At 40.3% G+C, this 16,087-nt stretch overlaps 1 protein-coding gene across 6 annotated transcripts in view; it reads left to right on the top strand.

The window, feature by feature from the left end:
• Positions 1–13,955, top strand: part of si:ch211-288g17.3 (chromosomal protein D1) — a 41,531-nt gene extending 27,576 nt beyond the window's left edge. For 5 of the 6 annotated variants that reach the window (XM_044335662.1, XM_044335663.1, XM_044335664.1 and 2 more), the window contains 3 exons: positions 565–649; positions 9,502–10,979; positions 13,196–13,955. In XM_044335662.1, coding sequence (XP_044191597.1) covers positions 9,543–10,979; positions 13,196–13,222 — 1,464 coding nt within the window. In that variant the 5' untranslated portion in view covers positions 565–649; positions 9,502–9,542 and the 3' untranslated portion in view covers positions 13,223–13,955. Of the gene's footprint in view, positions 1–564; positions 650–4,982; positions 5,149–9,501; positions 10,980–13,195 lie in introns of those variants that run through there. The other variant, XM_044335661.1, reaches the window with a different exon arrangement.
• Positions 13,956–16,087: the final 2,132 nt, after the last annotated feature.

Genomic DNA, 16,087 nt, shown 5'->3' with positions numbered 1-16,087 from the left:
CAGTGTCAGGCTTGTGTGACATTTATTTTGTCTGGGGAAGAGTAAATCAGCGTTGCTCCCTCAAGGCTAAACATCTTTGTCATGGGGGAGTGATTGCATAATCCTATGAGATCACAAGGCCTGTAGGAAATATAAGACGACAGTGTTGTCTGCGGCTCCAGGCACAGCTGTCTGTGGATGTTTCATGCATGTGCACAAGCGAGAGTGGAGCGTGTGTGTGTGTCTATGAACTGTGTATCTGCTCTGTCGGAGCTTATACAGGACAGGCGGCTGAATGTTCATCCCGTATGCAAATCCAGATTTATACATTAAATTTGAAGATTTTCCTTTTGCGCATGTGTGTCTGTCTTCAGATGCTTTGTCTATCTGTCTGCCAGCAGGGGGCATTTTGTTTGAACGCCTTTGCTGCACAGACCTGCACTGAATATCAGGCGCTGGTTATGTCAGGAGGAAAGAGACCGAAAGGGCCCTGAAAATTGAAATGCGGACTAATAACGTTACGAGAAAAAGACAGTTACACATCGAACAATTGACTCTACGATTGTTTTTCTCTTTCTGTTGCAGAGGTGTGATCCGGTCCAGTTTGTGCAGACGTGTCAAGACGGAAACGTATGATGTCGGACTGCAACGGCATCGGTAACAAACAACGGTAACCATTCGATATGACAAATAAACTGTCTCTCGTTTTAGAGTATATTCTCGTTATAGTATAAGATGTTCTGACTGAAATGTTATTTATGTGCAAGTTTTATATAAAAAATAAAAATAAATGTCATACATACATGTAAAGAACTCAGTATATGTCAGTGAAGTATATTTTTTCATGTTAAAATTGACGATTTCCAGTAATATTAAAGACATCATGTTGAATTGTACCTGTGGACGAGGTTGACTGTCAGTCTGTCGGCGTGCTTCATTGTCCCTGAGACCCTTAACCTGTGATGATATGAAAGGTCACAGGTGAGGTCCTTGGGAACAAAGGTGCATGCAGCTGCATCTTACAAAGCCATGACGTCTAAAGACAAGAAAGACGGTCACAAATACAAAAATGTTTTAGCCTCAGATCAGAATGAATCTGCAGAGCCGTCGTAGAAAAAAACAGGATCTGACTGCATGAACTCATCTGGAGAGAATTCACCAAACTTTCCAGACATCATGGAAAACCCTAGAAGAGACAGTGCGGCTCGCTGGAGGGGGCAGTACCTTTTGGCCGGCTTTGTGCACTGAACACAAACACGGTTCAATAAAAAAAAAAAGACAGCTAAGGGTCGTGACCCCGATAAATGATTCACACAGGAAAATCTGGAAATGACAACATTCAAGACCTGCTAATAGTTCATTTTATAAGCCAAGTTTCTTCACCTTGATGTTTAATTATTTAGAGGAATTTTAAAGTCCATCATAGCAATTAAAAACATTTATTAGCGTGAGACTATGATGAAAATATGTTAGTGAGAAATAAAAGTGCATTTTTTAGCATTTTATGGATGAATTTATTGTGTTTTTTCTGGATTTATTTTATTGATTAACTGAAAATATGACAATAAAATTTGCTTTTTAAGAAATGGTGAAACTTTGTTGTTTTTTGTTTGTGTTTAATACCATGAAAAAGAATATTGAGATTAGTGTGGGTGTGTGTGTGTCTGCTCGGCTATGTATACTTTTCAGTTGGACATGAATTAAGTTATTGAATTAAATACTAAAAAGTCAATGCAGTAAAACATCTTTAGCTTGTTATAGGCCTTCAGTTCAGCAGCCTAACATACACTCGTACACTGGCCACTCGTTCAGGATTTCAACGTAAGATAATGATCAACATGTGATATTAAGGTTCCCCCACGCTCCCTGTCATCCTATCTCACATGTTTGCAATGCCTTTAACAAACCATCAGAGCTGGTAGGTGAATAAATGAAAGTGACGCTCACCCTGACATGCAGCCAGGGCGGCTCAGTGTTCCCTGGCTCTCAGCCCTCCATGTGTTTGTGCATCCCAGGACAGTTGACATTGATTGTGCAGGAGACAGACTGAGACACATTAGTACCCAGCTCGCTCCTGCCGCTGAAAAACACATTAACTGGCTGCATTGGGAGCCCTGTCTGGTAACCATGGCAAAGCACACAGGGAGGGAGGGAGGGAGGGAAGGAGGAGGAGGGGGGCGGCGGGTTGAGACGGGGCAGCGGGTTCAGCGTGCAGTCTCAGGGGTTGTCTTTCTCAAACGCTCCTTTCCTTTCCTCCGGCCACGTCTGTCATTTTCTCTCAGACTCTCCCGGCCTCTTTTGAACTGACAGCTTCTCTCTCTCTCTCTCTCTCTCTCTCTCTCTCTCTCTCTCTCTCTCTCTCTCTCTCTTTCTCTCCTTGCACACACATTCAAACACAATTTGCATATTTCTTTCTCTCCTCTTGCATTCTTCTTATTGATGCTGACCTCATCACTCTCGCCCTTACCTCATACTCCACCCCCTTATCCAACGACCCTCTGCAACATAATCTGCCTCTCTCTCTCTCTCTCTCTCTCTCTCTCTCTCTCTCTCTCTCTCTCTCCCTCTGTCTAATTTGCCTTTTTTGTGGCCTTTTTTCCCTCCTCACGTCCTTTCTTCCTTCGTCAATATGGTTCCCCTCTGTGGAGAGGCACAGTAAAGACAAGAGGGAGCTGAGACAATGTGAGTAAATCCAACTAAAACTGATACTGACAAACCACGTGTGAAACACAGGACGGGTGAGCCGATGATTTTTGCACAGTCACACTCATAATGTTGGCGTATATAATGTTTTTTTCTTATTAGTTTTTTCATTAAAGTTAGTGAGCTGTAATATGAATCTGCTGTACTTCTGCTGCTGTGATACTTTAATTTATCAAGGATCAATTAAGTCTAAGTCAATCACAAACTCTTATTAGGTCTATTTTATGTGGGATGATTGATGTTCTTCTCAGGGAAATTTTCTAACTTTGTGCTTCCCTTTGATGTTACTTTATACTTCCATTCCACCACATTTCAGAGGGAAATATTGTACTTTCTACTCCACTACATTTATTTTACAGCTTTAGTTACTTTTCAGGTGAAGATATGACACAATGGATAACATAACAAGCTTTTAAAATACAACACATAGTTAAAGATGAAACCAGTGGTTTCCCACCTTTTTTGGCTTGTGACGTCTTACAAAAAGCAGTGTGTAGTCGGGGTCACATTTCAGATGTCTATTAGTTGTGAACAGCTCCACTAAATAGTGATTTTTCCCCCCAAACTTCTCACATGGTTTCATTTCAATAAATGTTCAAATGATCCAATATTTCAACAAAAATCAAAGATTAGACAAGAAGTCCTAAAAACTGAAAACAGATTTGTGCATCAGAACTTTGTTTTTTCTTCTTTCCTCTCCCATTAATCATCTCACGACCCCCCAGATTTATCTGGTGACCCTTTGGAGAGGCCAACCCCTAGGTTGGGAACCACTAGACTAAACCAGCTAACTGTATATAAAGTAGTTGAAACTAGCTCTGCCTCCAGCAGCTACAACAGTAAGATGCTGCTTACACATTGATGCTTCAGTATTAATAATCTAATGATGTCATATATAATAATATATCAGTCAGAGGGACCAAACTACTACTTTTACTTTAATATTTATGTACTATTACTTAAGTAGGATTTTTCATGCAGGACTTTTCCTTGTAACATAAAAAAGCTGTTTATGCACTGATTCATCAAATCCTCTCAGGCCTACTGCAGATGTTATATTTTACCACAGCTATACACAAAATGTGCCATCTGTTAGGTCATTTCATGATAATGTAATCCAACTATAATGTCAGGTATTACTAGAGCGTTATCGAGTTGCTTTTGGGGAGTGTTGTTGTCATTTCTGTGGCTGAGACAGTGCAGTCATTATGGGCATCTGTAAGATTTGGATTTAAGGTTTATGAACGTATTTGGTTGAATATCTTTTGGGGTAAAGTGTCATTGCAAATGTGGGTATTAAAAGTGATGTTACCTCGAAGCAGACTACTCGACACAGAATCGACCTTTGCGCCACAACAAAAATCATGTGACCAACCCAAACGAGGCCTCCTTACGCTGATCTTGTCTCTCTTGTCTATCTTGTCAAAATTTGAAATTGATAACAAATTTGAATTCTGTAAAAATGAAGAACAAACAACTAAACATCTATTTCATGAATGTCAGTACTCATCAGGATTCTGGAAAAAAAAGAGGATTATTTTGACACTCAAACCAACTATTCAATTAAGGTGGAAGCCAACGATATAAATACTGCACTATGAAAACAAAACCAGAAAGTTCAACGGACTGTCAATTTATTAATTTTACTGGGCAAATTTCATATCCATAAATCCAAATTCTCATTTTCAATTTTCATGATTGAATTTAGAAAGTATTTTGAGTCTATCCAACTTATAAACAATATATATATATATATATATATATATATATATATATATATATATATATATATATATATATATATATATATATGAAAGAAAACTTGATTTTATTGGCTAGCTTTTCTATTAAGTTATTTTTATTTATTTTATTACTTTTACTCCTTGTCCTGTTATCATGTTGTTATAATGTATCAACCAATTGAAAGTGAAATCATGCCTGTTATGTTATCTTTATTTAATTATGATGCCTAAGTGTTTTCTGTTATTGTCTTAATGTCACATGTTGTTACTGCATTGAATTATAATCTGACGTTTCATCTCGGTGTCAGATTTAATTCAACCACACAAGTGTAAAACCAATAGTTGCCCAGCAGATGTCGCCATTTTGACTATCAAATGCTTCTAAACAGTGAACCATTTTCGATGCAAATGTTTTATATTTATTCAGTGCCTCAGAGAGCTTCTTTTCTACCTTCACTAGCTGCCATATATGTGAACAGTCACTGCTTTGAGAGTCTGATGAAGAAATGCGGAGACGGTTATTGAGGCGGAACCGAAACTCTGTTGCTGTCGTTTCCGCCGGAGTCTCTTAAAACGTGAAGCCCGGAAGCGGTAGCAAATTTAAACCGCCATCACAGCAACAACAGACGCGGACTCACCTCGAAGCTTTCAGCGTATGGGGCTGTGATATCAGTCAATATTTTGTGGAAAATTACGCTAAAATCTCCCAGAGGATATTTTAAAGGTAGGATACGGACTCCGTTGGTTGAACTATTTTATCAGCTTTTCTCGTCCAGCTACTCTTTCCGTCGCCGTCCATTTTGCAGCTGACTATTACCTGGAAAACAATCTGCTGCACGATCACACTGATTGTTTATGGCCCCCAAACCGAATAAATTTACTGCTCTTCAGTTCAGTTGAGAAAGCATGAGATTTCAGTAAATTTTTATATGTATTTTTTAAGAGTCTTGCTTGCAGCAATGTTAATTGTGCACGTTATTGCTAGCTTCATATTGTTATAATAATAAATATTTATTAATAAATTATGTTTATTACTATGTAATAATCAGGGATGCCCCAAAACCCGGTTCTGAATTGGAACCGGTTCTAACGTTTTAAGAACCTGGGATATTTTCCAGGTCGGGTATTTTATCTGTACTTTTGCACGTTTTGGTGTAACTTTATGGTCCAGCTGCAGGCAGCTTCTTCTCTGCAGATGTTTTTCATTTGGCTAAAGGCCATTTCATACTTTCCGCGTCTGCGTGGCTGTGTGACGTAAATGTCGTCATCCGCCCATGTCCGAGAGGTGCCGCGCGGCCCCTTTGGTGACATCCGCGTACAGCCCAAAATTTGTGACCACGCAGACTGTACGCATAGCAAACGCGTCAACTGCGCATGTGTTAGGGTGACCATTTTTTCAAACCCTCAAATTGGGACCCTTACGCCACAGATATACTTACGAGAGGACACGTACACGGGCAGCTGAGGACATCACTGACGCGTAGTAGTTCTGTTTATGCTACTCTCTGTAGTCCACTTGAAGGACGCGTTCCACACATGCAGTAGATGAGCATCTACAGGAGACAGAGTAGTGGCAAATTAGAGGTACGCGAATGTCTCGAAATTTACATCACGCCGACCCTTGCATATTCGTAGAGTGCAAAGTATAATTTCGGATTTCGGTGTACCGCACCTTCAGCCATGCACACATGTATGTGCTTATGCATGCACCATAGGCGTTTTCATCAGGATGGGGGATCATTTTAGCGCTTAGCACACCTACTGAGCGCACCTTTCAACACCATGGACAGCGCCTCAGGAGGCGAAAAATTATGTTTTGCCTCCCAAAATCCACCAAGGTATTTGTCAGTGTGTGTTAGAAAATCAAACTTTAGATTACATGTGCCCCTTTCACACATGCAGTCTATCCCTGAAATGTTCAAGAACATTTCCTGCATGGAGTCGTGTGTAAATGGGAGCAGGGATCGATATTCAGAGAAATCTGTACAGCCAATTTCCCACCTCAAGACTGAGTAACATTTCAGGGAAAATGCCAGTACGGCTGTGTGAATGAAAGCAGTGACATTGCTGGGACACTTTCACATGGAGTGAGCGAACCAGACTCTGCTGATGACGTAGGCCTATTTGAATTCGCAATTCGTTTACAGTTGCCGTGCCAATGCTTTCGCGGGTGATTTGTCTTATAAACTTGTTGAATATTAAATACTTTACAAGAACATTGTCACCAGACAAAAACAGCTCCTCGCCCACCACATTCCTGAAAATAATAAGAGACGTCTTCCACCGCGTTCACGTACATCCAGCCTTACCCCATCTTTTTCTGTTGAGTTTTATGGCGGTTTGCATCCATAAGTGTTGCATGACCGCCATCTGCTGTCCGTCCCTTGCCCCATCTCTTCTGGCATTGCCATGGCATGTGTGAAAAGGCGCAAGATGAAAAGGTTTTCCCAGTAATTTACCTGGAACTATGTGTGAAAGAGGCTTTGCATAACCCTGGTTCTCTGAGTGAAGAGAACAGGACTGCCTTGCATCTACTATATGTATGTACTGTACTGTATTCCTGTCAATGATGGGGAGTAGTTAAAGTATAACTGCACCCCTAGGTCTGAGCCTAACCCCAGCCACTGCACAATTTTAAAATGCTAAAAAGTGGGCAAGGGGCTGAGAGGGGGGTGGGAGGGGTGAGGGTGAGTGTGGCTGTGTGAGGCAGGAGGGCAGGAATTGCTCAGTGACATAATAATAATGAGAGGAAGACGACATTTAAATGAGCCAGAAGTCATTTTGCATTTCGGCCTGCAGCTCTTCAACTCTTCAGCTGTCTGTTCCTGCAGTTATCAGCTGGTAAAATCTTGTTTTAAAACGTTAAATCACAGTGTAACTGTAACTGGAGCCATTACTGGACCTGTCTGTCTGCCTGCAGCTCTGCTCTGCTGGTGCTCCAGCAGCGAACCTGTCTGCTAAACCTGTCCGCTGCTGAAGTGGACAGGTTCAATTTCGGTGGAGCTGCTCCGTAGCTGGTTAACATGGGCACCTGAACCCACTGTCACGGTTAGAGCCAATCGGAGGCAGAGTGGGGGCAGGTCTTTGCAGAACATTCTGTCGCCATCCTAGGAAACAAAAACTGTGCAGCCCAAAATTTGTGACCACACGGACTGTACGCACCTACTGTGGATGTGCTAGAAAAGCAGGAACAGGAATGCCTGTCCCGTCTACTGTATATATGTACTGTATTCCTGTTCTCATTAAGCTGTCAATTTTCTTTTTTCAACTTTTTCTTGTTCAACATACAGGAATTTCTCAGCGGCATTCAGACTGAAAACAGCCCTGTGTAAAACAATACAAGCGTCTGTGTTGATGTGGATGTGTTGTATAAAGTGCTGGTGAGACAGTGAAATACAATCCAGCAAATCCGGTTGGAGTAAAATATGATAGCGTTAAAATTGCAATTTAAAAGTAATTCATTATTTGATATTTTAATAGGCAATAAAAAGAAGAATTATAAAAAGAATTTACAAATTAAATATCGACCCATAAATACATAAAACAGTTCAAATTATAAGGGAATTTACAAAAATATAAAACAGTCAATAAATACATAATTCAAAAATGCATAAATGATTTCCTAAATAAATATTGGAATTTCAAATATCTAATTGAAAATGCAGTTTAAAAAGAGAAATGAGTTACTAAATGTGCAAATTGACTTAAGAATTCAGGTTTTAATCAGGTATTTAAAACTCCCTTTCCCCTTTGAATTTCCATTTCCCTGCTGCTTTTCCTATTTGATTTGCTAAGCCTTTTAGCGTCTCCTTTCATACTTTCTGTTTAGCCTTTCTGTGACACTTTGGGCCTAGCGCTGGTAAAACAACGGAAATCAGTCTTCCCCAGAAGCCCCCCCCCCTCCTCCTCCTGTGAGGGGCTCCTACTTTCATAGTAAACGCTCTGTTGTGTACAGATAGTACACAGATAGTAGTAAAGTCACATTATGTCCATGGTTTGATTGTTTGCAGTGCTATATGGGGGTTTTATCACATGAAACAATGAAAATAAACTAAATTTCTTAATTTTATGAATCAAATATAAAAGGTGGAGATTAATTTTGGGTAAAACACTTGGAGAACACAAACAGTCACCTGTAAAGTGTGCTGAATGTTGTAAAAATACTTCGGCTACTAGATTTCACAGTATAATTTTATATAGCATTAAGTAAAGGCCAGATGACTAACACATCCAAGTGTGAAGTACATGCACCCGACACCAGTTTGACTCAGGCCTTGTTTGTCTGTCACTGGCCTGTGTGGTAAGATTTAGCATTTTTTTTCACATGCAACCATGTCACCTTTGTGTTCAAGTCCATGACACAAACTGTGAAGTTGTGCTAATGAGTTTTCTTCTTGGTGGGCCAGAGGTGCTGACAGGTGGCACCCTGGAAGCTTCCTCAGGGAAGAGCTCTACAGGCCCAGGAAGGAAAACCTAATGAGCCTTCCTTAGGTGTTTGACAGAGTTTGGTGTGATATTCACTGTTAGTCCTCCTGTGTCCATAGCACAAAGTCTAATACCTTCAATTGAATTTCAATCAGCCCAAGAAGTAGAAGTTGCTGTCCCTGTCCATACATGCCCTCTAGATGGTGCTTTGTTTGTGTTCTGAAGCCCACTCTCTGTCAGACCCTCTGCCACAGGTGAACCTCAGGAGTGGAGCTGCAACGATTAGTCGATTTAATCAATTTTAGTTGTCAACTATTAAATTAATCACCGGCTATTTCAATTATCGATAAATTGTTTGGATTCCAGCTCCTCAAATGTTAATATATTTTCTGGTTTTTTTTTGGTCATCATGACAATAATCTGAGTATCTTTGGGTTGTGGACTAGTAACTAGTAAGTCCTCCCACTGGACAAGCTAGAACTAGAGAAAGTTTGCCAAGTATGTTTAAAACAACTTATCAAAATAGTCTGGTTACTTTTCTACTTTTGGATTGGCTAAATTAATTGATTGACCAATCGTTTCAGCTCTACTTTCTTGTACATATTGATTTTTAATAAAAATGAATAATGCTTTTCCATGTGTAATTGTACAGGTGCAGACCCAACTGAAGCAGTCCAAGCTGAAGGCAGCACAATGGAAAAAGAAATGAAAATGGCTGAGAAAGAAGAAGAAGATGCTGCGAGTAAGGGAGAGTCCAGTGTAGATATGTCCAACAACAGTCCAACTAAAAGAGGAACGGGGAGGCCAAAAGGTTCTAAGAAGTTGCAGGTTTGTGTTACAGATGTAAACCTAATGGAGCTGGTTTCAGGCATTTCAAATGGAGAGTCCACAACGCCCCCAAGGGGAAGAGGGCGTCCAAAACTCTCAACACACACAGTACAGCAAGGATCAGGAGACGACCAGGCTGATAATTCTGTGCAAACTGGTAGGGGTCAAGAAAACCCGAAAGGGTCAGGGTCCAAGAAACTGGCCAGTAATGAAGACCATTCTCCTAGGAAAAGAGGCAGGCCATTAGGGTCTCTGAACAAAAGCACCCTTGAAAAGGCTGCTGCCGCAGATTTACCGAATGGTGGTTCTGATACACCAAAAAGGGGAAGGGGTCGTCCTAAAGGATCCATGAAGCGCAAGTCAGAAACCGTTACAAGTGGTGCAGAGGATGAAGGCAGTTCTGCAACACCTAGGAAAAGGGGTCGACCGAAGGGCTCTCCCAATAAGAGACCCCGGCTTGAGAGAGAGGTGAACAGTGAAGGGGAGGAGCAGGATGTGTCAAATGGTATCTCAAAGACGCCTCGGAGAGGGAGAGGAAGGCCAAGAAAAAGTATTAAACATGAGAGCAAGCATCAACAAAAACAGGTTTCAGGTGGCTCACAGCCAACTAAGAGAGGTAGAGGTCGACCAAAAGGCTCTTTAAACAAGAAACCCACTGCATATAAGGTGCAAGGTAAGGTAGGACGCCCACGGAGAGAACTTGTTCCGATTGAAAGAACAGAATCAGTCATCCCCATAAAAAGAGGTAAGCGTGGGCGACCAAGAAAACAACCAGCTAAAAGGGGAAGGCCAAGGAAGTACCCTTTGCCGTCACCAGAAGAGCTGAAAAAGCCCAAAGTATGGAAGCCACTGGGAAGGCCGAGGAAATATGCACGTGTTGATCCTCCGGAGGGAGCCCCACCAGCCCCTCGCCGAAGCCGTGGTCGGCCTCGCAAATCCGAGTCTAAGAAAGGTGCTCACTTACGCAAAAGTTTGCCTACCAGTCCATCCTCACCACACACCCCAAGTGATGGACCCCCAAGGAAAAGGGGTCGTCCCCGAATTATTGTAAAAAGTGAGGATGGCACAACACGGAAAAGGGGGCGCCCTAAAGGTTCAGTCAACAAAAATAAAGCCAGAAATGAAACGCAACTCGACAGCACACCCCCCAACCATTCAAAAGCTGATGATTCATCTGCTGTTGGGGTGAAATATGAGGAAGAGTCAGTTGTAGAGGAAGTGGCGCACGATGTAGAGACAGTGCCAATCCAGGACGGAGATAATACTGAAGAAACACTCATCGATCAGGATGGAAATTTTCAAGTTAGTAACCAGGCTTGACTTTTAGTTGCTGTTTAAAACCTAGAATACAATCTTGTCAATGAAAGACATGTTTTTAACATTTTTTCAGTTGGGTAGGCTAGATATTCAGCAGCTCTTTTTTTTCCTGACTAACTTTATTTCTGCCATCATCTGCGTAAGCCGACATAAAGTCTTTTATTAGAACTGGCGCGTAGGTTAGTATTATAGACTTGATTGTTCCAGTTTAGTTCTCAAATGTAGTCAGGGTCCAAAATTAACACCCATGTCAAATGCGGGGTAAATTTTGGGTTTGGCAGAAAAATAAATTGGGATCACCGGCCAGGTGGCCCGTAAATAATTTTAAATCACAGCATAGTTCCAGGTTTACATCGCTGTGTCTTTTTTGTGCTTCATTGTTTCCCCTATATGCTTTCAACAGCGGCGCCGCACCGCTGCTAAATGATGAACGCCACAGCTGAAATTTCATATTGTAGCCTACATAATAATCCGGTGAACGCAAACTACACGCACTTTGTCCGTTTCAAGCTTAGAGGAGCTTGTGGGGAGAGAATGTCAGTTTTGCTTCTTCGTCTCTCCTCTTCCTCTGTCTGTGCCTATTTGCACAAGGGCGGGACTGACACATACATACACACACACACACACACATAAACACACAGCAGACAGGATGAAACGGACTTTAGGTTTCACTTTACTTGAGACGACTATAACTGCTCACTGCCGTAGGTGCAACAAAATCCAGCATTAGGAGAGACGGTACGAGCAATTTATTTTCTTTGTTGAGGCATTTCAGTCTTTGACATTTATTACAGTTACAGCTATCTGGGCCTCTGTGGCCTTTCTGGTGTCAAAAACTCCTGGTAAATTAATATGCACATGACTCTATGGACGTAAGGAACAAATCTATGGTAGTTTTAAGTTATTCCACTGCTAATGTGCGCAATATGAGTCCTGGCGTTGTGGGCTCTGTGCGCATACAACAGCACCGCTGCTTAAAAAAAAGTCACACCTAATTTTAAGGATGATAGTGAGCAGGGTTTTGAGAACAGGAGTGACACAGACATGGTGTAGGAGCATAGGATATGAGTTAGGTAAAGACAAAGTTTGTACTCATTATGTACTGTACATTGGGTTCGGTTTATGCTCCTGTGTTCATATTTCTGTAAAGTGTGTGTTGCACTGGAAAAGTATGAGCTAAAGTGCTAAAGTAATGCATTGATGGTGTTGATTTTTTTAAATTGAAAGAGCTCAGAATAAAAGTTGTAAATCCAATGTAATCTATTGATAATTGTCTCTTTGAAGTGATGCTGAGTTTGCATACTAAAAACTTAAGGTAATTATTTTTAGTCAAATAATGCATGGTGCAGCTTTATGGCCGGTAAAAATATCTTTGGCTGGTTAAATTGTCTCAGTTTACCTGCCATTGGTAGATGAGCCAAAATTTAATTTTGGACCCTGAATGTAGTGTTTGTCAGTTTTACTGTGACACAATGTGAGTCACGTCCCTCAGTTGCTGGGGACTGCACTTGACTTGGAAGGGGGGGGGGGGGGCTTCAAACTAATGTTGGGAGATTTTTTTTTTTATTAAGAGAAGGTACTCCTGAGCCTCCCTTCACTGCTATTTGTATTTTTATGTTTTTTGGCATTTTTTGCCTTTTTAACGGAGAGCTGATAGTGGAGAAGCAGACAGGAAATTAGGACAGAGAGAGAGAGAGAGAGAGAGAGGGGTATGACATGCAAGAGAGGTCCCAAGCCAGAGTTGAACCGGGGACATTGCGGTTACGTGGCGTGCACTGTAACCATTTGGCTACAAGGGTGATCTGGAGACATTTAAAAACAAAAAGAGTGAAGCTAGAGAGAGAAGAGAAGCCCTGATGTCACGTCCTGGCTCACCGTTGTTCCAGTGGTGTCTGTAACTCAATCCAATCTCTCATTTAGCATTTGTTTCATCTGTCTTTTCTAAAAAATAATTAAGCATGTTCCTGCGTTCTGCTTTCCACGTTTTTAGACTAATTGGACTCCACTACAGCACTTAATATTACAGGTTGAAACCTGCTTTTAAAAGTCAAACAACATTTAACTTTTTAGCATTGGGAAAAAAAACTACAGTAGCGCAAGTACTTGCGTCATCATAACTTGATTTTGTCCATATCAGTAATGTTTTCGATGTTTTAGCTGTAGTCTCTGCTGCCTAAAGCTGTTTGATCCTCTCTGTCCAGCTGTTACTACAGACAAGTCTGAACTAGCCACGGCCCCTCAACTCAACCGTGGACTCATGGATTTTTTTATCGTTTCCGTTATTACAAATGTCAATGTGATGTTGACTGAGGTTTTCTTACTTCTGGAAAAGACCTTTGAAGTTCGCTTCTGCTCTCTACTGAGTGTCTGATGAGTTTGGGGGCTTGGGAGATAAAATAATGTCTAAATTATGTCATGATGTTTTTATAATCTCTCTCAATGCCATTTCACAGTTGATCAATATTTCATATTTGATTTGCCGTAATTGCCAAAGCTTTGAATGTACCGTTTATTAGTTTTTTTTTCTCTGGTCTCTCAACTTTCTGTTACGTGCATTCCTCGACAGAACGTAAGCTCTGTGTCTAAACGCCTTCCCACCTCTCACCGTCGCCCTGAAGGTTTCTTCCTCCATGTGTGCTTTTTAAGTTTTTACTGTTATTTCTCTTTAAATTTTTACATATAGCTGTGAAGCCTTATTTTTTTATACTGTCATAAGATTAAATTCAAGTGATTGGTTTGATTTCACAAAAATTAATTTACTCGTTTTTGAGTACGTTGTGTATAAAAAAAAAAAGAAAAAAAAATGTGACTTGATTTTTTTTTTTCTTTGGCTATTGCTCCATTACTTGTATGTCATTATTACTGATATTAACCCCTTTATGGTCGTGGTTGTGTTTTCAACAAGAAGCCAATAATTTGTGAGATATGGTCTTGAAATAAAATGTCGATCTTGCCGTTTTATTTTTCATGTTGTGGTGTGATGTTTGATAAGAATGAAGAGGTTTCATATGTTGCCCCTTTCTATTCCTATTTGTTTTACTTTATTTCATTATTTGTTTACATAACTTAATGTTAGTTGTAGGAATATAAACAGACAGTTATTATCTGTTTATTTTTATGTAGTGTTTGAGGGTAGCAGCCCCACCTTCACCAGCCCTGTTCAATGATGTGAGTGATACTCTGTGTACCTGAGTCAAGCTAAAGATAAGATTGTCTATGTTGTGAAAGATGAATCACACCCAACTATAAAACTGACACACGCCACAGTCCATGAAGAAAAGAAAAACATCTGTGTAAAATACCTTTTACAGGGAGAATTTGCATATTTGTTACAGTTATGACCATGAAAAAGGGGAGTTGCATTGAACTTGTAGCTATAATGTACCATCATGATAAGTTCTTGCTTGTTAATTAAGCAGACACCAATTATAAAGGTCAACACTTGCTGCAAAAAGGAAACATTTGTTGGAATGTGTAAAATTGGGAGTGTCTGTGATTCTTTTATGACCTGAAAAATATTGTTGAGCATATGGTCTAAAATGTTAAATGTTTTGCTGTTTCAAAAAATGTTGCTTTTGCCTTTTTTTAAATTTTATTTTTTTATTTTATTGTTATTGACTTGTGTATGGATTTATAGCAGAAAAATCAATGTGGGATCAGTTCCATCCAGTTTACATTTGTGTATATTAGAGCTGCAACAGATAGTCGGTTAATCAATTAATTTAAATTAATAGTAAACTAATTTCATAATTGATTAATCCTTTGGCGTAACTTTTTTTAACTTGTCAAATGTGAATATTTTCTGGTTTCTTTAGTCTTCATTGACAGTAGAACGAATATCTGGGTTATAGACAAAACGACATCTGAGGAGGGCTTTGGGAAATTGATCAACATTTTTCACAATTTTGACATTTTATAGATCAAACGACTAATTGATTAATCAAAACAATAGTTGGAAGATTAATTGATGATGAAAATCATTAGTTGCAGCCCCTGTGTATGTAGGATTTCCCCATAAAGAAATAAAAATTAACCACATGTTCTGTAATACTATCTGTATTTTCAGAAATAAAAAAATAAAAAACACTCATAGCCTTGAATGTTCTGAAAAGAAAACACTCAACTATTTTTCAGAAAGGTGAAGTAATTTGAGCAGGAAAGTTCATGACAAAAAAGTCAAGGTCCACTTGAATTTTTCCAGAGCTTTTGACAACTCACAATGACAAAAAAAATGAGAATTGAGCTGTTTCCATGGCAACCGAGCATACATACCATATGCTGAGGGGAACCTTAAGATGTGGTTGAATGCTCCATATATGAGTATGTGGATCTTGAGTTAAGAAAGGGGTTTTGTCAAAGGTGAGGTAAAGATTCAGGCTTAAAAGTAACAGAAGGACATCCTACCTTGCACAGTCCAAACAGTTTGATGAATGGATCAAACGTGATGTATTTTATATGTTGGGGTTGAGGGCCATGAGGTGGCAGACAGGGTAGCTATAGGGCAAGTTTATGCAGGGATAGTGTAGATGTGCAGGTGCCATTTGGCAGGATGGAGTGCCGCAGCAGCATCATCATCAGTAAGGAGGGATGCAGACAGCAGAGGGAGAAAGCAATACAGCATCCAACCATCAGTCAAACCTGGCAATATGCCTTGGAGAGATGAGATTCAATTGACAAGACAGGCTGGGACATTGTCGATTAGCAAGTGGGTGAACACTGTGGAGTCCTGGAGGCTGTACAACATGTCTTGATACATTGACCGCTCTGTGCTGGGGAAAGAAGGGTTTTGTTCATGGAATAAAGGCAAACTGGGAAATGAATTGAAAAAATGTTCCCTTACAACAAAACTGGGATGTTTAAAAAGAGAGAGAGCTAGAGAAGTAGTATACCTCCTGCAAACCACAGATCTACTGTATATAGCAAGACATACTGTAGGTGTCAGAGGGTAAAAGTAGCAATGACATTACTACACCAGTAGGAGGCAACAATGCGCTAAACCGTGTCTAGTCTGCTGGAGAGAAGAAGAAGAGGCTCTTCTATAACGTCCAGACTTCACCGCATTTGCAGACTTGCGGACTTTGCGGGCGTATTCC

The sequence above is a fragment of the Thunnus albacares genome, chromosome 19 (assembly GCF_914725855.1).
Source record: "Thunnus albacares chromosome 19, fThuAlb1.1, whole genome shotgun sequence".
In the NCBI taxonomy this organism is placed as follows: Eukaryota; Metazoa; Chordata; class Actinopteri; order Scombriformes; family Scombridae; genus Thunnus; species Thunnus albacares.
This window is presented reverse-complemented; position numbering and strand designations above follow the sequence as displayed.